A 25047-nucleotide genomic window follows, 5' to 3' on the forward strand; every position below is an offset into this window, starting at 1 on the left:
TAAATTAAACAAAGAAATGATTAATAGTTTATAGATACTACAGAAAATAATGGAAGACTAGAATGACGTGTAATCTTATAATCGAGATGGATTGATGATAATAAGCCCAAACAGTTAGGAGTTGAAGGTTGAAATTTGGTACACAGTTAGATTACACCATGAAAATGCACACTAATAATGGATTTTGGGTGAGAGGGAGAGTGTTAAGGGTTTATCACACCAAGTGACCAATCGAACACATTTTAAAAATTCTTTATTCCTCTACTCTACACAATTTAAAGAATTTTTAAAATTAGATTGAGTACTCGGTATGATAAACTATTATNGTTAAGAATTTATAAATATTAGTATTTTTGTTAGTCTTATTAATGAACAAATGGAAATTATTTATAGTTAACGCAATATTTAATGACTCCAGGAAAAATATACACAATGGTGCTTCGTACTTCGAATTTAATTCATTCCAGGAGGTCGTTCGAACTCCGAATCAATTTTCCCATTAGAAGTAATGGAAAGTGAATTAATCCATTTCCAGATCCCGAACGATGACTTAGGCATTTTAACACAGATGTATGATTTAATTATAACAGCTGCGAAATTTAACATATTACAAATAATGAGAGATTTTATCCTTTGTTTAGAATTTTACTTTAATTTAAAGTCTTTATACTTCACATTTTGTCTGAATAAAATCGAATTGTAATGTGTTCGGATAAAAAGCATATCCGCATATTATGCTTTATGAGTTTCGTAAAGCATACAATGCCACACAAACAGTAAAAACAATTGTAACGTATACGGTGAATATGCTCCTGAACTTCGAACGTGTCAAATGCCGTTTAAAAAAGTTCCATTCGGGAAATTTTGAACTAAAGTATACAAAACATAGGGATCGCCCAAAAGCTGTCTAAAATAATTTGATATATTATATAAATAATCTACCATAAATTGGCTGCATTTTCAAAAATTGTAGACCTATGGCGTTGTCAGTCTGTCTTTCCTTAATTTCGAGAACGGAGTTAGATAGATGAAAGATATGGAAAACTTAGGGGCAGGAGACCCTGATTAACTGTATACGAACGTCTGATCTAGACCGGATTTCAATTCAAAAATTTTTCTCCAGAACAGAGTTAGATGTCCGGCACGATTCTATTGTTAAAGGAAAAGTATGATGTACAGGGGCATTTTTCGCCTTTGGTAAGCAGCTCTAAATTCTGCTTACCAAAGGCGAGAGATGAACTGTACTAAATACCTAAAAATTCTGTGCCGAAATGGAGGTGCGTGTTATATGTCATAAAATACGGTATACATTTTAAAGCACAATGTTAAATATTTTATTTCGTAAATCCCAAACACGATTATGATATTTATGATGCGTAATTCGAATAAAAATTATGAACTTAGTTTCAGGAATCTGAAATTATTATGAATGTATATTTTATGCATGAATTCTTCATTTTTATTGTTACACATATGATTAATAAAAATAAACGAAAATATATATTTATTTTTATTTGAACTCTTTCTAAGAACATCGAAATAAATAAATTCGAAGAAATATTCACCGAATAGCGAATTATTAATGCTAAATTTATACTACAGTTTTCGAATTTATTTTTGTATTTCAAAGTATAATCGATTAATGTTTTTTGATTGTTGGATTTATATTGATTTATAACAGCGACTATAGATTTATAAAAACACAATAAACCCTCGCTTTAACGCTCTATTTGGCTGCTGGAAAACCGTCGTAAATCGAATTTTCCATAGGTCATAAATTGAGTTGCGCCTATGTGGAGTTTTTCGGGTTTTTTCACATATTTAACACTAAAATAGGAAGCCAATTTCTGAAAGCATAAAGTCCTCCCTTGAAGCACCTCTTGGCAGTCCATATATCGCATTGCCTCATACCATCAATCCTATTCAGAGTCGGCATGCCTGCAAAATGGCCCAATTTATACTGTATAATTCCACATCGAAATGGCAAAAGAGGAGGCATTTCATATAATACGTTTAAATACACAAAAATACAATAGGTCGTCGACTTGGCATAGACAATATCTGAAAACGCTTATTGAAGTGCTATAGGCCTATTTAAATTTATACCAGTCATAGACAGTAGTATACCAATTATTTATTGCTTATATAAAATATGGATCGATATACTTTATTTTGGAAGAAGTCATTTTTTTTATTTAATGAGAATAAGAAAAACAGTTGTATTGTGAATTTAGTCACCTGGGGATAGTACGAGTATATATATATTAATATTCTAATAGCCTGTAATGATGATAAATAAAACAGCAGCATTTTTAATTTAAAACTAATATTAATATTGAATTAACATTTAACTGTTTGTTGATAATTTTTTTAGTTTTGTAATTACATATTTACCATGTATTAGTAAGGTTCAACGCACCCTTCTCATTTAGCTTCCTGTATGCTCTTCCCTGTCCTTTCTTCTCTACTCTTGTGAAAACAATTTAGTGAATGCTTCTTCGTGGAAAAAATTGCACGTTAGCTTGTTTATTTTTGAAATTATTTCCTGAAATTTAATATTACACATAATTGAAAAAGATAAATCGAGTCAAAAACCTTATCCTAGATTATATTTTCTTTATTTAAAAAAAAGTTCATTTCTTTAAGTAAAATATTTTTCTTCCTTTTCTTTCTTTAAAAATAGTGTAAAAGTCAAAAACAACACAAAAATAATAATAAATTATTTATTTTCCTATAAGGAAAGACCAATGATTGGAATATAAAATAATTCATAAAGCGCACAAATTCAATTTTTGTAATGATTATAAATTAATCATTCACTGTTAAAAAAAAATCCTTAAAAATTTTTATCATTATATCATTTTACTAAAAATATTTTATAAAATGAAGCTTGGCTTTAATCAATTAAAATTGAATAATCAACAGAGTCCGATTATCTGACATCAGTAACTAGTTTGGAGTATAACATGCTTAAAATTTTCCATATACTTTTTTTAAATTTTAAGACAGTTTGTGTTTAACAATATTGTATTTTAATCAGTAAAATATTACATTATTGCATTATTCAGTATTTGCGATACTGGATCTTCTATCAGTTCTGTTTAAATTAGATAATTCGGACTCTATTGTAATTGGTATATTATGCTAAAAACTAGATAACAAATCCCAAATGTCTCAATTATTAAATAGTAACGTGATTTGAATTGATATTTAAGGCTGATTGGACCAACTGATATTATTGAATACTAATATATAAAATTTGTAGAATCACAAAATAACAATATGCATCTCTTCCAAGTAAATCAGTTTAAAATACATCTCAGTGAACAGACTTTTGGAACATCATGTATATCTCAAATAAATGTTTTATCTTTAGTTTATTTTATATGCAAGTTATATCTATAAATATATAAAATAGCATGTCTATCCACATGTCCTGTTCTCTACACAGTTCTAAATCCTTTCAGTGATCTCCAAAGTTTTCATAGTTACTCCAATATAGCCTAGTGAAAAACTTCAAACTCCACCTGATTTCACATCCTCAACATTTTGTGATAATTAGGATAAAATAAACAAATTTTTAATATGCTACTCATTTTAATGTTTCTTCTTATTAATACAATACATAAGAAATAAACAAGTATTGTAAATAAAATAAAGAATTAAATTCTTTTAATAAAATTAAAAATTTAAGTAAAATATTAATCATTAATACAGGAACAAAAACTTAATTAGTTAATTTATTAACTAACTGATCAATGGTTTAATCAATAGAACAAGCAATTATTTATTGTGACATTGTCACAATATCGGGCTGCAATTTTTAATCATATTTTAAATTTAAAATATATGCTCTCCATCTCAAATTAGTAATGACTTGCCCCTGTACATCATACATTTTCTTTAACAATAGAGTCATACCATTAATTAATCTAACTAACACTTTTCGGGGGAAAATTTTTGAATTAAAATAACATGACTTCCAGTTTGCATTGAAAGTTTGTATATATTTATAGTTAATCGGGGCCTCCTGCCTATACAGTTTCCATATCTGGCCTCATCTTTCATCTAACTCCGTTCTCAAGATTAAGGAAAGAAAATGGGAATTTATAGGTTTACGAGTTTTTCAAATTGCAGCCCAATGAAAAGATTTTATTGTAAGCAAATAATTTGAGTTTTTTTCAATCTATTCAAGATGCAAATTAAAAGATTTATTTATTTATTTTTAACATGAAGTGTTCAAGTATGTAATATACAATGCATTTCCATGCAAAAAATGTGAATTTGCAGGTAAGGAAGGAAATATTTTAAAATTTATATTGGTTCAAAATATACATTTAATACAGCATTATTTGGAAAATAATCATGCAGTATTTGTGTGTTGCTTATTTTGAAATCAAGTTAAAGCCTATTCTTATTCATATTAAATGTCATGTCCAGCTAATCAGTAATATGAAGCTAAGCAGCACTAAGTTACAACTTATAAGCATAACTGGATTATCTTAATTTATAAATTCACTATTAGTTCATTTAATAAATTTTATATTTTATGAAAGTTTTAATCTGCTGTTTTAAAAGTATTAATTTAGTTCTGAAAAAGAATAAAATTAAATTTAAAGTTGTATCCAAAAAAAAAAAAAAAAGTCAAATGTGTCAACATAATAGGCAATACATAAGACAGAGAGTGGAAACTTGCAGCCTTATATGACTCTACAGTCTGCATACTTTTAAGATCCATAGAAATAATTCTCATAAGTAGAGTTGGGACAGACATTAAAAATCATATAAGTTATATAACAATTTAGATGAATTTTAGTACCTACTGTAGATGTCTTTGATTTAATCATAAGTAATTTAGAGTAAATCCAAATGTTCATTGAACAAGTCATAAGGTTATGAGTAATAAATTCAAAAATTAGTTATCCATAAAATTATATTTAAGCCCCATTTATAATTCTGCAAAAGCTAATTGTAATTAACCAGTTTAATTAGCTGTGTTGAAATATCTAAGGTTCTTGATATATTAAAAAATTGATCAAAGTTGTAATCTCAAAGTTCTTACTAAAATTAAGTGCAATAAATACAAATATTTTTGTTAAATTTTTCTTCTGCAATTTTAAATGAATAAAAAAAATTATATAATGTTATTGTTATAGTAGAATGATGCAAAAAGTCTAATGTTTTTAGTATTTCAACCCACCTCATGTCAAACACTCATGTGACCTTTTACTATAGAAAGATTTTCCATGCCTAACGCAAGTCAATATGTATCCTACATATCCATTAATTTAGATTCATTGGGACCTATTACAAGAAGGAATCAAAAATACTTTGCCAACTGTTTTTCTCTCAAGAGTTGACTATTATTTCAGAATTTCAAAGTATACATATAAAAGCCAAGTTCATACCCTACATTTCCATGTAGTATCCAAGAGAGGCCAAACATTTCTCCCATTATGGCACAAATTTTTGAATACCACTCTCATAGAATGTCCACTGACACAGTCAAACTGCTGTCTTTACATTGTTCTCAACTTCAAAGTGGTAACCTGCTAATCCCTTCTTAGAGAGTCTTTTTGGCCTCCTGAAGAGATTAGCAAGTGATAATCAAAATATGCCAGATCTGAATTGTATGGCAAATGATAAATGGTCTGATCTGAAAGCATCCAGGATATTCTTTTTTCTCCCTGAACACCATAATGGACAATTGTCCCCATACATAGTACTCATTTCTCAATAAACTTCACTTGCTTTATGTTATGTTCTTTATGTTCTTTGGTTTGGAAATTGACAGAATACCATCCAAATGCCTGTATTTCCATTGTGTTTTCGTCAGAAAATGTTGAAAACTGCTAAGGTAACACAAATGAAACTGTCCTCTCATATGTATATTTTGAAATTTCAGAACTGTAATTATATTTCTAGAAAAATGTAATTGGCAAAGATTTCTTCTTGTATTTAAAATTTGCAGTGATTAATATTTTAAGTGAGCCTACAAAGATGTTTTCTAATAATCTTAAAACATTGAACATTTTAAGATTATTTGAATCATTATCAAATTGCTGTGGATTTTTATATTATTAAAACTGGATTAATTTCAGGCTAAAACTTTGCATTGATTATTAATAATAATAATAAATTAATTTGATTGAAAAGTAAGCAAATAGACTAACTTGTTCAAAATTAAATTTAATTTGGGTTGAAAAGGTTTCACAGAAAAAGGTTAAAAAGGTTTCAAACGTTAGTTGTGAAAAGTTGATTGGTAAAACAAACCAAACTTTGCCAAAAGTTGAGTTATTCTCAACTCCTAACAAACTTGTCAAACATTTGCTGAAAGGAGACAAAGTGGAAGTTTGTATCCACTTAATAGCAGTTCATATGCCAATGTAAACCTAGTTTAAGAGACAACCATACAGATCAATTAAATTAAATTATATTGTGCATTTAATTACCACAGTTATTATTAGTTTTTTGAATGTGATCTTAAGTGTATAGTTACCAGTATAGTTTAATAAAGCAGTTATCACTAATTAAAAAAAATTTTCATTCCTCCTTTCAATCAGTTTCAATTCAAATCACATTAATATTCAATTATAGATCATTTGGTAAACCATATTCTTTATATTTTTGAAGGTTTTCATATATTCTTCAATTCCAAGTACACCTATTCATTTCACTTTATCAACATCTGACAAAAACTGAATAATAATTCACATTTAAATTCTACTTTACATGAATATATTTAACATACAGGAAATTTCTATTTTCTAGAAAGAGTATAAAAATATATCATTTAGATGGTATTAAATATGGGAAAAAAAGAGAATAGTAATAAAAATTTTAAAGAAATAGATTATATATAGATGAGATTTTTTTTTTATATATATATGTATGTATGTATATATAAATTGTATATTAAAAAAAATTTCTTTAAATCTTTGGAATGAATTTTTACACAATATTTAATTTTCTACAAAGTTATTAATTACCCTTTCTTAAATGATCTAACATTAGAAAATAAAATAAATTTAAAATAACTGCTATTAAATTGTTATTCAAGTATTTTCATTTATACCATTATTGTGTAGATTATTAAATGATGAATCTTTAGAATGATTTACAAAAGGTTGATTAGATGATGGCATTCCATTTATGGATTGAGATGATTTTCGATTATTACATACACACTGTTGAGATACAGGGGAAGAAGGCATTGGCTGTGGATAATTTTGTACAAAAGAATAAGGGGTTGGCATTGTCCAGTTTGGAACTGTAGAAGATTGTCCAGGAAATGGAGGTTGGATTCGACTTACTAAATCAGCAAGGGATGTGATTAATGTTTTCATCGATTGTGCTACTTCAATTTCCATTTGCAGTTTTTTCCATTTTAATTCATATGACTTTTTTTCTGCTTCAATTAATTTACGGCTCTTGTACTTTCCTTTCATTTTCAATATTTTGGATCTTTTACTTGAACTGTATAAGAAGAAAAGAATTCTAGTTAAAAAATAAATGAAATAGAAAAAAATTTTAACATGGATAATAAACATAGTATATTTGATGTTTGAAGAGCTATCTAGAACCAAGATAAGCTCAAGTGGCAATGTGGCTAGTATGGTGCTTGGTGAGAATAATCATCATACCAGATACACAGCATAAAAAGGCAGTATATTATTCACAGCCTATAAATAGGCTGTAAATAAAAACTTCTATTGATGTCATTGTTTTTGATTTTATTAAAAAAAACACACACACANCATTTGCAGTTTTTTCCATTTTAATTCATATGACTTTTTTTCTGCTTCAATTAATTTACGGCTCTTGTACTTTCCTTTCATTTTCAATATTTTGGATCTTTTACTTGAACTGTATAAGAAGAAAAGAATTCTAGTTAAAAAATAAATGAAACAAATTTCTTCTTTTAGAAATAAAATTATATTCCACATGAACTTAATACAGAATATCATTTAATTGTATCAATAAATAATCATAAGAATAAATTAAATATTAGAGAGTTGCCAAATTATACTTAAAATTTATGTGAATATATTTTAATTATTCATAAACTTTCTAACCAAACATTTGTTACTAGTATAATTTTGGTAAACATACAATTTTTAATTGAATAAGAACTGAATATTGTTTCAATGATAAAACTAATTATTTTCTTTAATTCAAAATTTTCATAAATCTAATTAATATTAATTAGTTAATGTCTATATTAATTTTTATTTTACATTTTATTGTATTTCTGAAATATTTAGATGTTTTAAGCCAACTTAGAATATTTTCTAGATATTTTATATATATACAACAACTCTTCAAACCTGATTTTTCATTGTCAGACAATCTGCCAAATTATCAGGCCTGATAATTCAGTAGATTGTCTGACTTTTAGTAAATTTTAATTGTTATTTTATTGAAATTACTACTCAAAAAATATATCTTTTATTGATAATTTATTAATTCTTATTTATAATTGAAGCAAATTAACTAAATGGAAATCAGTGTAAAGTAAAAGTGTTCAATAGTTTGTTTTCAGATTTCAAGACTGAATAATTATCAATAATACAAACAATTCATGTTAATAATTTTATTTAACTATCATCATTAAGCTTAATATAAAGCCAGAGAGTTGCTTCATATTTTTGCTGAGTTTGGTAAATTTAGGTTAAACTATAAAAAAGTTATCCAAGTTCAAAGCAAAAGGAACCAGATTTACATCCTATGTGGACGGTCCCCATGTGCTGTACTTTCTCTCACTGTTACAGCATTTGTACTGGCAACAGTACTGTCTCATCCCCACTAGATGGCACCTTTCACTGGCTCTAATAAGGGGAGAATTTTCCACAATTTTCTCCAATCAAAATATTCTAGAACTTTCTGGAATATCTCACTAGCAGTTTGTGGTAGTGGCATTGTTCTGGAACCTTCTGGAACTAGTCTTTTATTTGTGACATATTACTGCTCAAACTGCTCACCCAGGCTAACTACATTAAGAAACATCGTTTCCAGTTTCTTGATGTAATTTACTTTACAAGTACTATTTCAAGACATACTTTTATAATTATATTTTGAACCATAAAAATTATATTAATAATACTATGTTTTTATCTGTAATGCATTATTTTTAATTAAAAAATAGTGTACATACGGAGAAGAATGTTTTTCCTCATCAGTTGACGTCGAAGATGTAGAAAATAAAACATCTGAAAGTTGTGATGCTGAAGTACTGGGAGAATCTGGTTCTCTACCTTCAACTGTATTACAGACCACAGTCTCTGGTATTCCTAATATACTTATAATTGTATTAACAAATCAACAAATTTTTAGAAAATTATGTAAATGACTCTTACCCTCCGTATTTCTTAACATATCTGGCATCTGCCCAATTTCAAATTCTAAATTATCTTCAGGATTTCTTATATCTATTAATTAAAAATTCAAATTATAATTTAAAATTATGAATAAAAATATTTTTAAACATAATTTGCCTCATTGATTTTTACAACTTTTTAAAAATTTTATTGAAAATTATTGGCAGCTGGAATTAATTTTTGTTTTAATTTCTAAAATCAGATTTCAGAAATTTAAAAATCTACTAATATTCAGAAAATTAAAAATTTCCTGAATATTAAGACATTATCATAGCATACCTGCAATACACTGTAACATGTTATTTGTTTCATAACATACATAATACATTCCTACTATAATCATACTATTATAATATGAAATAAAAAATAAGTTTAAAAATTTAATTTTATTTTTAACATAATGAAAGTTTACAATTATACTAAACTTCTGAATTTCCAAATGCTGAGATATTGAATATAATGTTTGCATTTCATTAAGAAAGTTGTATATTGAAATCACGTTTAAAAGGTAAAAAAAAATCATGCTAAAAATAAACACTTTATTTTACTTTGTGTCTTTATATGAAAAATGATTAACTATGGAAACTAACTTATCATCTTAGATTATTAAGCAATAAATAATTAATAAATTTTGCTTATTCAAAATAATAGATGCTTCGTATTTCATGAAACTTAACATTATAGTTATTTTTAAATACTTTATCATTTCTTATGAAATCCAAAAGTTTTATTTTACATTTAATAAATAAAATCAATTAAGTAATTACGTGAAGTATCAAATGAACTGCCAGATTCCTTTATTTGAGGTTAACGCTAAATAATTACAAGAAATCCTTGTTAATTCAAATTTGAATAGTTCAAAATCCTATTAATTTGTAACTCTACTTATGTCCTGGCCAGGGATATAGAGATTTACATGTTAAGGAATTCAGTTAGTTCAAAATATGGCTACTTCATAATTCGAACTGAAAATTCTGTCTGAACTGTAATATGTACATTAACTCATTCATTCAGTTTCATTTATTGAAGTGCCTCTGTGCTATAAGAGAACAGTAGACCAAGAACAACTCTAATCTGGTCAATATCACTGCTTTTCCAGGGTGTCACCTTACAAATGGACTACCCTTTTTTCTCTTATTTCATAAAATACAGCTGGATTTTGGGATTTCAAGATTGGGCTATGAATACCAGATTGAGATATTTGTAGGGCTCTAGCCTATTACATTTGGACCACTTTAAAAATAACTTGGGCTACATTTCAAGGAATTTTGCTTTACTTTTTATAAAACCTATCTGGCAACCTGTGAGGTTTTCACCACACACATGCTATTTATTTTATATTTTTATTATTAATTATTAATTAATGAAAATAGTAGTCTGGCTACATAGCCATATTCCATTTTCTTAATAAATTACATCAGCATTTGACAGATGTTTTAAGCCAACTTAGAATATTTTCTAGATATTTTATATATATACAACAACTCTTCAAACCTGATTTTTCATTGTCAGACAATCTGCCAAATTATCAGGCCTGATAATTCAGTAGATTGTCTGACTTTTAGTAAATTTTAATTGTTATTTTATTGAAATTACTACTCAAAAAATATATCTTTTATTGATAATTTATTAATTCTTATTTATAATTGAAGCAAATTAACTAAATGGAAATCAGTGTAAAGTAAAAGTGTTCAATAGTTTGTTTTCAGATTTCAAGACTGAATAATTATCAATAATACAAACAATTCATGTTAATAATTTTATTTAACTATCATCATTAAGCTTAATATAAAGCCAGAGAGTTGCTTCATATTTTTGCTGAGTTTGGTAAATTTAGGTTAAACTATAAAAAAGTTATCCAAGTTCAAAGCAAAAGGAACCAGATTTACATCCTATGTGGACGGTCCCCATGTGCTGTACTTTCTCTCACTGTTACAGCATTTGTACTGGCAACAGTACTGTCTCATCCCCACTAGATGGCACCTTTCACTGGCTCTAATAAGGGGAGAATTTTCCACAATTTTCTCCAATCAAAATATTCTAGAACTTTCTGGAATATCTCACTAGCAGTTTGTGGTAGTGGCATTGTTCTGGAACCTTCTGGAACTAGTCTTTTATTTGTGACATATTACTGCTCAAACTGCTCACCCAGGCTAACTACATTAAGAAACATCGTTTCCAGTTTCTTGATGTAATTTACTTTACAAGTACTATTTCAAGACATACTTTTATAATTATATTTTGAACCATAAAAATTATATTAATAATACTATGTTTTTATCTGTAATGCATTATTTTTAATTAAAAAATAGTGTACATACGGAGAAGAATGTTTTTCCTCATCAGTTGACGTCGAAGATGTAGAAAATAAAACATCTGAAAGTTGTGATGCTGAAGTACTGGGAGAATCTGGTTCTCTACCTTCAACTGTATTACAGACCACAGTCTCTGGTATTCCTAATATACTTATAATTGTATTAACAAATCAACAAATTTTTAGAAAATTATGTAAATGACTCTTACCCTCCGTATTTCTTAACATATCTGGCATCTGCCCAATTTCAAATTCTAAATTATCTTCAGGATTTCTTATATCTATTAATTAAAAATTCAAATTATAATTTAAAATTATGAATAAAAATATTTTTAAACATAATTTGCCTCATTGATTTTTACAACTTTTTAAAAATTTTATTGAAAATTATTGGCAGCTGGAATTAATTTTTGTTTTAATTTCTAAAATCAGATTTCAGAAATTTAAAAATCTACTAATATTCAGAAAATTAAAAATTTCCTGAATATTAAGACATTATCATAGCATACCTGCAATACACTGTAACATGTTATTTGTTTCATAACATACATAATACATTCCTACTATAATCATACTATTATAATATGAAATAAAAAATAAGTTTAAAAATTTAATTTTATTTTTAACATAATGAAAGTTTACAATTATACTAAACTTCTGAATTTCCAAATGCTGAGATATTGAATATAATGTTTGCATTTCATTAAGAAAGTTGTATATTGAAATCACGTTTAAAAGGTAAAAAAAAATCATGCTAAAAATAAACACTTTATTTTACTTTGTGTCTTTATATGAAAAATGATTAACTATGGAAACTAACTTATCATCTTAGATTATTAAGCAATAAATAATTAATAAATTTTGCTTATTCAAAATAATAGATGCTTCGTATTTCATGAAACTTAACATTATAGTTATTTTTAAATACTTTATCATTTCTTATGAAATCCAAAAGTTTTATTTTACATGTAATAAATAAAATCAATTAAGTAATTACGTGAAGTATCAAATGAACTGCCAGATTCCTTTATTTGAGGTTAACGCTAAATAATTACAAGAAATCCTTGTNTACAACAATAAATTTAGAAAGATTAAAAGTACGAAATAATCTAATAATCTTAACCTTTGTTGTTATTTTTTGCCCAGGCAACGCCGGGCTCATCGTCTTGTAGTTAATATTATTCTTATTGCTATAAAAAAATTCTAAATTATCAGAAGAATTACTTTCAATAAGAAGAAACATAAGAACACATTTTCTTTAGATTTTAGAATTCACAATAACCATATAAAAAGCAATATATTTTTGTTTATTATACACAGTTGTCCAACAGAAAAGTAAACTATCTTATTTACAAATCTTTTCAAAACAGACAGTTTGACCGGGCCCTAGACATCTGTCTCATTTGTCTGTGTGATGATCTGGCCCTGCCATCAACTGCTCAATTTCTACAAAAGACATCAAATACATTTCAAACTAATATTGAAAATTGCAGTTATGACCTAGAAATGACATAGTAATATAGTATATTCCATTTTAATGAATCCACTGGAATAACAAAAAATACAAATCCTACCAAAAAAATAAAAAAAAAATCAATGAATCTAAAATGCTACAGACTTTAATGGAATCAAGAACATTAATATGTTAAAGTGAAAATATCATAGAACTTGTCCAATTAAAAATTTCATCTAATACATTTAGTAATAAAATATCAATGAAACTTTCAAGTAAATAAATTTTTTCATTTACATAGTCATATTCACATCTATTTAAAAACAAAATTATTGTTTTTTATTTTTGTTATTGTGAGAATCTAGAGCTGATGGATTAATTTCAACAAAAATTTTATCAAAAATGGGATACTTTATAACTAATTTTATAATTCTAATAGATTTTATTAAATTATTTGTTTTAAACAATTGTTAAATTTTACTTATTTTTGAGAAAATATACTAACAAGAGAAGGGAAATTTCCTTTCTGCTAGAAGGTAATAACATCATTTCCCTCAAAAGTGATAGTGTGGTGTTGGATCTTGACACATCCCACTGTGAAAATCGCCCGACTTCCATAACGCAGTGGAAGCATGGACAACATTTTGACAAATTTCATTAGAGGGAATTTTCAGTTAAAAAAGGAGTTTGTTACTTCTAAACAATACTCTCCCAGCTCCCCCTAGTGCTCCTGGTTCTCTGGCTCTCTCGTTTGTTCTCCTCTCAATAATCTTAACCTCCACTGATGCAGGATCAGTTCTCCTCAATTTTTCAAGCTCTCCCAGCTCATCAAGTTCTCAAATTTTCAAGTTCTCCTTGTAAAACTTTGATCTCCAGTGAGACAAGATTACAAAGATAATTTTAATTTTGTGCTTCATTTGAATAATAATTATCGTCCAACATTGAACTTTCTGTATATGAAAATATACAGATAATATAATTTATTGTAAATTTGCTCTCAAAATAGTATATAAGCTAGTGTGTTGATATTCAAATTTACTCCTTTCAAAATTTATTGTAAATAAAAGTTTTGATCCCTTAAATTGTTATGTTATTTCCAAATTTATTCCTTTATTTATATATATTAAGTATAATTAATTTTGTTAATAAATATATATTTTAATCGCTAATTTCATCTAATTTTCTTTATGCCTAACTCTATCACTGACCCATGTTTCAAATTATCTCCTAAAATTCCAGAAAAGTTTAATATATTTTTTCCACTCAGAAAAGTCTAATTGCAACTTAAGATGCAAGACCATTTTATCCTAACTAGTGTCAGGACTCTAACAGAAAGATTTCTTAAATTTTTCTTTTTACTTTTCCATCTTGAATGTAGTTATTGAGGTTATTTCGGGGTACCCTCGGTTCTCACATTATTATATCTTAAGAGTTCATACAAAACTACTTTTTAGTACTACAAGTACTACCAATTTGTTACTTTATATGGCATACATTATTTATAATATTACAATCCTTTACTTTTTACTTATTCATTTTAGTTTACATAAAAGAATTTATAATTTCTTCTTTTATTAAAAACTGTATAAAATTTACAATTAATATAATAAAATATACATAATTTTACTATTACCTTCTGGAATATTCCTTTGAAATTCTGACATTGACTGCTCCATACCATCTTCATTACTTCTTTTATCTAAAAATTAAAAAATAAGTTAACTTTTCTAACAACATACTTATTTCAGTTTTATAATTATAATTTTATAATAAAATAATCCAATATATATTTTTATATGTTGTTTTGAAGCTGAAAATTAACGGAATATCCAATATGATTCTATTCATGAAATATAGAGTAGATTGAAAATACAGTTGGCCTGCCACAATAACAGGGCTTGGGAGCACAGGACTCCTATGAAAGTGAAAAGGCCATAAATATCTTGAGGCTCTAAACCTTAACTCTTAATAACTGTTGTCTACATTTAACACACAAAAAGCCAAACAATATACTGTACTGTAACACACTCAGAGAGAGAGGGGTAACACAGTACACATACAATATGTGATGAAATTCATATACAGTGTTTAGAAAGTAAAATTATTAAACTAATACAACACAATTATACATATTACAGTACTGTGTTTTACAAACTTTTATAATTAAAGTTGCAAAAAATGCAAGATACACTGCACATTAAGAGAGAAAACATGAGTGAAGCTGGCTAGGCCTGACATCTCTAAATAGAATGCACAGTCCACAGTTCTTTAGCACATTGAAACTTTTTACAAAACTTAACTTTTTATACTGATGATAAATATGTTTGTATATATTTATGGTATTAAACAATAAAATAGATTAGTAAATTATAAATGGATAAAATAATTTATATGTATTATTAAAGTTAATTTTTCTTTATATTTCTCTAGTTTGTGTGTCATCTAGTTTGTGTGATTTTCCACAGTAGACTACAAAATTCCAAAAAATTCCCATTTAGTTACTGATGGAAAATTCACAAATAATCACTTCTGCAAAAGTTAAACCTGCCAAAGTCGAGGTTCAACTGTTTTCTTCTGATAGAGATGTTCTAACTAGGTCAACTGTTTTTTTTCTGATAGAGATGTTCTAACTAGGTTTTCTAAATATAGCTACAGAAATCATAATTAGAGATATAAAAGCTTTAAGGTAAAAAGTGTGAATATTTACTAGAGACAAGTTGATATTTTCAGAATCTAAGAACTGCAAAAGTATAAAAATGTACAGTACCACACTGTTTCTCAAAGCTCTTCATCATTCATTTACAAAGAAGATACATTTGAATTTATCCATCTACTTAGACAAATCAGGTATTCCTAATGTCAGTATGCAGTTTTATACTTTAATAATTAAAGATATATAAATGTTAAAATTATGCAGCAAATAATGTTTGAGAGCTTAACTTTTGATGTTTTTACATGATAACATTTTCAATTTAGAACTAATTTACTTTTTTAAAGTAAATTATTATAGTTTAGGAAGTAAATTAGATAGATTATGAATGATGATGATGATAAATATAAAATAAATTGAAAATAAATGAAATAGAAAAAAATTTTAACATGGATAATAAACATAGTATATTTGATGTTTGAAGAGCTATCTAGAACCAAGATAAGCTCAAGTGGCAATGTGGCTAGTATGGTGCTTGGTGAGAATAATCATCATACCAGATACACAGCATAAAAAGGCAGTATATTATTCACAGCCTATAAATAGGCTGTAAATAAAAACTTCTATTGATGTCATTGTTTTTGATTTTATTAAAAAACACACACACACACACACACACACACACACACACACACACACAGATTCTACAATATCCAACAACACGAGTTTGAAATTTGTTTGAAATTTGATCATTTAGCTAAGTCACTACAGAGAATTATCATGTACAAAATCAATAGATTGCTTGTACTGAATAAACAACTCTCTCAAAGTCTGAATATATATATATAGAGGAATTATTAAAATTTTATTAGCTTAAGATATAATTTTAAGTAGAAATGTCTAATAATATCAATTAAATATCAACTAACATAAAAAAAAGTGAGCAAATGTCTTTGGTAATTTCTAGAAAAATCAAGATGACAGATGATTAGGTATAACACAAATATGATTTTTACATTTTCTAAATGCCTTCTTGGTAAGTTTAGACAAAGGAAAAGCTATTTGGTGAGCTTGTAATTGCAATTTAAAATAGATAAATAACTCATATCCTCTTTCAAATGACTTTAAAACACAGATAACATATGGGTTATTTGCAGGAAATTATACTAATTATCATTCTTTTGTAGCCTTCAAATAAACCAGCAAATCTAAATAAGATTTTATTTATAAAAATGATAATTTGTCATTACACATAAACTCCTATTACATTTTTAATAAATAATTATAAATGTTTGTTGGGGAATATAACAGTAATTATTAATAATCATGTAAAAAAATTGGAAAAATGGCCATCTATTTTCAAATAAAATGTTACATTAAAAACATTTAATTTTGTTTTTATTTTCAGTTTTTTGAACTTCATAACAAATATAAACAAAACATTAACCTATAGTGAGATTATTTCATGAAAATTTTTATTAATAATTACATAAAATATTTCAATATTTTTTCCATAAAATTTAAGAATGACTTAAGTAACAACACAACAAAGTATAAACTACAAATTAGTTCTACCTTTAAGTTCTTAATTAAGTATATAAGATTCTTTTTACTTATTTAATTTTACTCATATTACAGAATTCCAAAATACCTTCATTGTAATTTCTTGATATTTCTGATGAATGTTTTGTGTCTATTTCAACTTCTAAACTATCTAAATCACACTTTTTTTCTTGTATGTGATTAGAATGAGATGATTGGCTAATTGATTTCATATACTTCCATTCTGGATGATTACCTAAATAGAAAAAAATATATACACATTTTATTTATTCAAAATAATTAAAATTAATTAATGAAATTTCTCTGTAAAACAAATTAATAAATATTGAATGCTACATTTTATTTTGTTTTTTTTTTTACTTGCCAGGGTATACAGAAAGCAGAAGGGCAGAATATGTTCTGACTATAAGATAAATTCTACATCTTCTGACAGATCAAATTACATTTCCACATTACCATTTTGATAGTACAAAATGAAAAATAAATTTAATAAAAACAAATGCAAAAACATCACTTGTCTGTAGAAATAACAAACTTCAATTAAATGTTAATTGTTGAATGGTTTATGATTTAACTTGAATTTTAATTAAAGTTTATCATTTCTAAAGTTAAGCAATATTGTAAGGAAAAAAACTATTAGAATAGTTCAAAGCATTTAATTTCTTATCAATATACATTATACTCTTAATTATCCATGTGCAAATTATCTGAGCACACATATCTCAATACATCTCAATACAAATTTACATTAGGAATACAAATATTAGCATTAAAATTTTTAAAAAATCTGCATTGTTAACTCTTGCCATTTAAAATGGTATGTTGGATACCAGAACTACTTCCAGAATGTCAAGACAAACTAAATGGCCTAACAAGTAAAGTAAGTACAGTTGATTCTTGAACAATATGGCTTTACATATGTGTATACTGTATATTTTTTATATTATTATTAAATAAGCTGTAAAATTGTTTTAAGAAAATATTTTGAATCATTTCCTTATCAATAAATTTTTAATATCACAAAATTAATGATGTTTTACAACAATATATAGTTAGCAACCTGACATTCTCATTAATAAAACATGTATAAACTGGAATCACATTGTACCAAATATTTTTTCTGATTTGGCAGGTTTCTGTTTATTTGGATTTTATTTTTGAGGGGTTTTACTGTACAAAAAATTGATTATGAACTGCATGGCACAAGTTCAATAAATTTTTCTAAATTTTCTGTTAATTAAATTAATTACTGTTGCTAAAGTATATTTTATTCATAATATATAAACTTATGTTAAATTTAATATGAAATTATAAACTAAATAAAAGAAAAATCAATTAGCTTTTATTAAAACAGATTTACAAATTATCCATGCTTCCATTATCTGTGATTAGCCCAGATAACACTGTACACACACATATACTCTCTCCCTTCAGTCAATAAGTTCTGAGACAGAGATTATAAGAAATTGTTTATTGGAGGAAAAGAGTTATATAATATCACCCTTCAAACCACTTTCCTTCTGCAGCTATGCACTTCTGCCAATGTTGGTACCATTGCTGAAACAGTCAGTAAAGCCATTTTTTGCATCTATCTCAAGAGCTGTCAGGGCTGTTTGAACCTCATCATCTGTTATGAAACATTTGATGTAAAATGCTGACGTGTAGATTCTGAAGTGCCTTCATGATGCTATTCAATGAAAGTGACAAGAGTTATGGACTTCAAAAACATGGTACTTACATCATGACAATAAACCAGTACAGCAATCTGCTCTTGTCAAAGTACTTGTCCGAGAATGATGTCATTGCTCCCACAACTTCCCTACTCTACAGCAACTGTATATCACCTGAAGACTTCTTTCTTTTCTTCAAGATGAAGGAACAGCTGAAAGGACAATGTTTCACAACATCTGATGATGTTCAAGTAGTCACAATAGCAACGCTCAAGGCAGTTCCAAAAATTGGCCTTGCTAACTGCTTCCAGCAATAGCACACATTGGTAGAAGTGCATAGCTACAGAAGGGAAATATTTCAAAGGAGAGTGTGTGTGTGTGTACATAGATTAGAAATTAAATGTTTTGAACAATCCTTAATAGTGTTTTTCAAATACAAGTTGATGTAGCATGATGCATATACCACCATTCTACAAAGGCCTGTGGAAAACAATGGTAGAAATGTTTGTGTTTGGATTGGCATGTCATCAAATTTCATCTTTTCTTTCAACATTTTTGGGAAATTTATCTTTATTTTATTTACATACTTTCCTACAAACTTGTTCCACTGTATTTTATAAGAAAATTTGTGAAAGCCCATAAATTTTTTTCAGTAACAATAAAAGTTCATTTTAGCAAACAAATTATGTTTGTTTATCATTTCTAATATAAAACCTAATGACATGTAAATACTTCAAAAGTATTTATTTAAAAAAATCTTATTAATATTATTTTCCATCTACTTTTGATATTTCTTTAAAATATAATTATTATCTCTGAAAATATAGCACTTTAAATTGTTTTGTTGCCAATTGCTCTACTAAAAATTATTTTATTTATTATTTGAGAAAAATATCTTAACCTTCATGAATATCTCTGTAAAATATGACCGAACAAGTCTGTACAAAGATAGATAAATAAAACAAATTTTATTTTATTAAAAAAAAATCAAAAGAAAATGAGCAAATATTTATTGTGACAGATAATCACACCTAAATGCAAAATTTCCAGCAAAGAAACACCCAAATTCAGTATTTGAATGCTTTCAGCCACTACTTTATCTGTCCTCTTCAGGAAATGTAAAACAAAATAACTGTTCTGTATATTAGGGTATTAGGGTAGCCTCGTCCCAATAGGGGAACATCCCTGGATTGGTAACATAATGAGCCAGAGCCATATTAATGTTTCCTTTTGTTACATCGTACTTGTAATCTCATAACCTGGCTTGCAACAATCTGTACATGGAACCAATATATGTTAGTATCCTGTTGAACCTATTATCCTGCAGTGGGATGCAGTCTTGTGTCTTTGATGCTATCTTTAGCATTAGACAGCAGGTAGAAAACACTGGGTTTCCTTTTGTACACTACAAGTATGTTTAAATCTTTGGCAATCTTCCTGTAAATGTGATGAAAGGACAGTTCATAGCTTAGGACTACCCTTATTGTGACATCGTCACAATGCCAGGCTTCAATTTTTAATATTTTTAATTTAATTTATTTATAATATATGCTCTCCACCTCAAATTAGTAGTATCTTCCCCTTTACATTATACTATTCCTGTTAGCAATAGAGTCATGCCAGTCATCTATCTAACTCCTTTCAGGAGAAAATTCTTAAATTGAAATAATGTGACTTCCAGTTTGCATCAAAGTTTGTATATAATTAATTGGGGCTTCATGCTCCTAAGCTTTCCATATCTGGTCTTGATGTTCATCAATCTAATTCAGTTTTTGAGATTAAGGAAGGACAGACAGATGGATGACAATGGAAATTTTTTCAAATTGTAGCCCAAAAACAATTTCTAACACTATAATAGAAATAATTATTTGATATACAGTCAACCCCTTATAACATGGGTTCCTATAGTTCGGATTCCTATATCATGGCGAAAAAATTGCAACAATATTCATACAAACATGCTAAAAAAACTCCTATAACTCGGTAAAACTTCATCGCCGACTTGTGTCGCGAGAGGATTGGTCAAATCTAGACCAATAGCGGATATTGTACAAACCGTTGAGTTTAAACAAGCAGCGGGCCTACTAAAAACCATTTATTATTTAACATCCATATAAATTATATTTATATTAATGATGTCTCCAAAGTTCAGCGAATTTTTCGCAAAAAAATAATTTATCAGGAAGCACGCAAGTGCCATTCGATGACAAGCACTATGACAAAAACAAGCTTAAGCAATGGCGTAGTCGAACAGTGCACACTCGGTAAGTAATCCTACAATTTTTGTTCATAGCATAGTTTATATGGATTATTCCCAAAAAATTAGATGTATTTTGGAAATGTTGAGTCAAATTAGTCTAGAATCGATTAATTTTATGGAAGAAACCTTTCAAACAGCCATAGACTGTAAACTGCATACATGCCGGGCTGTGATTGGCTGGACTCATAGAAAATCGATTCACAAAAACTGAAACGTATCTACTGTGTTATAGGGGGTCGACTGTATGTGGTTGTTAAATACCATGTATACCATACCAATGTATACAATACCAAAACCATATGTACTTCTTGATCCTATTTGATTTTTTCTTATGTTAACCCAAGTATTGCTGAATACATTAGCTAGTTTATATAATAAACAAATTACAGTAAATTATAAAAAACAAAAACTGTATTATTGTATAATGTTGAAAATTAATACAAATCACTAAACTATTGATAACTATAAAGCAATATTTAAAAATATATTTTTTTCTTAGAAAGTTCTTAGGCTTAAAAAGTTTATATAATAAGTGTACTTACTAAATTTTAAATAACGTTTTATTTCATAATACTCTCTTTTCAATTTTAAAAGTCTTTTCCTTAATTCATTTGGATTTTTATCAGGTGGAAGAATTTTATTTGATGTATGTTTCCATAATGTACCATTTCTGAAATCAAATAAGCTATAGTTATTTTACTCAAATTCAAATTATTTTTAAAAATTTATCTTCTAAAAAAGTAAATATGCTCAAAATAATAAAAATTTATATATATTGTATATATCCTTGTTCATTGTTTTGTTCATTGTTTCACATTATACTCATATAATAATAGCAAGGTTTTAACAAAAATTCAATTATTATTTTCATTATTTATTTTATATTTGGTAATTATTAATTTTATTATTATTAAATTTACTAAAATTATGGCCAAATAACTGAGGCAGTCAGCCTATGACTCTGCAAAACTTGGAAATGAATCTGGACAGATCAAAAAACCTCAGGAGGTGATCTGTCCTGAATATGTCAAGCCCCCATATTTCACCACCTGGTCACTGTGTTGTGAGCCTAGCTGAAGCCAGGATAAGGTTGATAAAAAGGTTGTCTTAGTGTTCATAGGGCAAAAGGAAAATTTTTGAAAATTTAAAAAACTAAAATTAAGTTTTGTTTCTTTGTCCAAGCTATACTTATACATGTTATGAACAATTAATTATATAAATGAATGAATATATTAATTAAATTTATACATACAATAATTTAACAAACTTAATTCCACATAATAATGAAAATCAATTTATCAAATATTGATGTTTGCCAACAATATTTCCTGAACTAACTTATAGAAAAAGTATTTTGACTTTTAATGTTTTGTAAGATAAACATAACATTAAACTTAAGGAAATAGAAATTTATAGTTGCAGTAACAATAACCAAGATAACAGTAAATAATTGACTATTAATAGTTATGAGACTATTGAAAAACATGAATTTCTGGATTTTAGAGCAATCTTGATCGTTCTCCATCAGTTCATATTAGTAGTGATAAGACGATACAAAAATTTCTTCTGATTCCGATTCTTTTGAATACTTTCTAAAGTTTAGTTTAGTTTAGAAAAATTAATAATTTACATTAAAAGCACAGTACTTTCCTTAATTAATAAACATCCAGCTTAAGAATGGAAAATGATCAGAAAATCCAGAATCAATCTTTCGAAAGAAACATGAACATTTTTTGTTTATATGTAAATATGCATGCTTTTATTGTGTATTACAAAATAAGTAATCTTTGTAATCTTATTCAGATAAAGTTAATATTGCAACACCACCCTCAAAGAAATTACAGCTAAATTCCTTTTACACAACTATCTCATCATGTCACATACAGTTGCCATCTTTGAAAACTGCTTCGTGGGCTGACACAATGAGCGGGGGAGATAAATGAGAAGATGTGCTTTTTTCATGCTTCTCTGCCTTGTAAATGATTTAATTCCATTATATTTAATACTAAATAAGATTCAGCAAATGATGCATCAAGCCGAATAAATATCATCATCACAAGTTAACTGATTTTTGAATTCATTCCCTCAAGCCACAAAATATTAAGACTTACTCATCTTAAAAAAATCAATTTTTAAAACCAAAGCAGCATTAAACTTAGCATGAATGAGTATTTTTACTCAGAATTGAATGAATCACATTTGAAAATTTAATATATTATGGCATCATCTGTGAATCATAACAAAAACTTTCATAATTATAATGAGAAAGTTGTTTTATCATTAAAAGTAAACATACTAAATATTGAAAATAATTTTATATAATATTTTTCAATTAAAATATAATTTTGTTTACATTTTACTGTTTTGCTGACACTTAAACATTTTTCCCGACCACCAGCCCCGATAGTTCAATCAATGTTCACTCACTTATAATTAAGAATTTTAAAAAGCAGGCAAATTTGTGAAACAAAAATTAATGAAATTACTAAAAAATAAATTAAAATTTGATTATCTTTTGTATGAAACAACACTAACAAGGAGACATTATGGTCTCGGAAATTCAGTTTGGGATGAGATTTCACAGGTTAGTAGTAGTACACCTTAAGGGTGTCCACCCAGAAGAATTGTAAAGCGCACTAGCCAGAAGAGTCCAAGAAAAAGGGTTCTAAAGTTTTAAGTGCAGCTCATATACCGGTTGATTTTACATTATGGCAGAATATTGAAATGGAATAAATAAATAAAAACAAGAACTTATACTGGAATGAATAAATAATATAAAATAAAATAAACCTTTAACTATTCAGCAATAAAATTAACATAACATAAATAACATAAAATTATTACTTTTATGTTATTTGCAAGTTATTTATAGATTTTCAGAAGATGCAAGTCCAATGAATTATGCATGCACATTTTGGTTTCTGTTTAATTTGTATTTCATGCGTTCTTTTTTAGTGTTCTTTTTAAATATTGGTTCAACTGAAGATGGCCATTTAAAAATGTTGAAACGTTTTTATTAAGCATTTTTTATTGCTGGATAGTTACAGGTTTATTTTATTTTATAATATTGAAATGGCTGATTCTGTAGCAAAATCGCTTGCCACACGGGCGATCTAGATTCAGTCCTACCTTCAGCTTAATTTCTTTCTTTTTAATTGTTTTAAAAATTATAACAACTTTTAAATAAAGTTAATGACCTAAAAATATTATCAATTAAATCATAAATAATTTTGTTTTATTTATGAAATGACTGTTACAGCTAATTAAAATGTGAATTAATTGTGTGGGCCACTGCGTATTCTGCTTTGTTGGTGTAAAAGTTTCCAATAAACTAATATTTAATTCGAAGTTTGGACTATTTACAAAAAGTCAAAATAACTTTTGAGTCCATCTTTATCCTTCTAACACTACCACAGAAGTAACAGTCTTAAAAAATTTTTGCTTTGAAGAACTCTTCTAAAAACACAGATAAAAAATTTGGTAAAAACAACTTCACAAGGTTAAAAAAGATCAAGTGTCAGCCTTTTATTGTAGGTATCTGACACTTTTACAATTAAAAACACAAAGAAATTCTTCACCATTTTCATTTTTATCTACTTTTTAAACTGCTTCTGGCCCTCTGGTGGTAGTTACGAGTATCTCCAATATTCGCATATGGTTACGATTTTTGTAAAAACTCAGGATTATTTCTTCAGAATTCGAAGTTTGGACTATTTACAAAAAGTCAAAATAACTTTTGAGTCCATCTTTATCCTTTTTA

General features: G+C 27.1%; 2 protein-coding genes across 2 annotated transcripts in view; both read right to left on the reverse strand.

The window, feature by feature from the left end:
• Positions 1 to 1354: 1354 nt before the first annotated feature.
• Positions 1355 to 9705, reverse strand: LOC111636193. Its single transcript, XM_023381393.1, has 6 exons — positions 9657 to 9705; positions 9357 to 9428; positions 9155 to 9290; positions 7777 to 7866; positions 7076 to 7386; positions 1355 to 2545 (listed from the first exon to the last, which is right to left on the reverse strand). The coding sequence occupies exons 1-6, from the start codon at positions 9703 to 9705 to the stop codon at positions 2484 to 2486; spliced, it is 720 nt and encodes a 239-aa protein (XP_023237161.1). The 3' UTR covers positions 1355 to 2483.
• Positions 9706 to 11631: 1926 nt separating this feature from the next.
• The window catches only part of LOC111636390, a 50210-nt gene continuing 36794 nt past the window's right edge, over positions 11632 to 25047 (reverse strand). Inside the window, exons 4-8 of the mRNA XM_023381634.1 lie at positions 21830 to 21957; positions 17446 to 17592; positions 14778 to 14843; positions 11901 to 11972; positions 11632 to 11834 (exon numbers count right to left, since the gene is read on the reverse strand). Of these exons, the coding sequence (XP_023237402.1) occupies positions 11647 to 11834; positions 11901 to 11972; positions 14778 to 14843; positions 17446 to 17592; positions 21830 to 21957 (601 nt within the window). The 3' untranslated portion in view covers positions 11632 to 11646. The remainder of the gene's footprint in view (positions 11835 to 11900; positions 11973 to 14777; positions 14844 to 17445; positions 17593 to 21829; positions 21958 to 25047) is intronic.

Source organism: Centruroides sculpturatus, unplaced genomic scaffold (genome assembly GCF_000671375.1).
Source record: "Centruroides sculpturatus isolate CEXI.00-Female unplaced genomic scaffold, Cexi_2.0 scaffold158, whole genome shotgun sequence".
NCBI lineage: Eukaryota > Metazoa > Arthropoda > Arachnida > Scorpiones > Buthidae > Centruroides > Centruroides sculpturatus.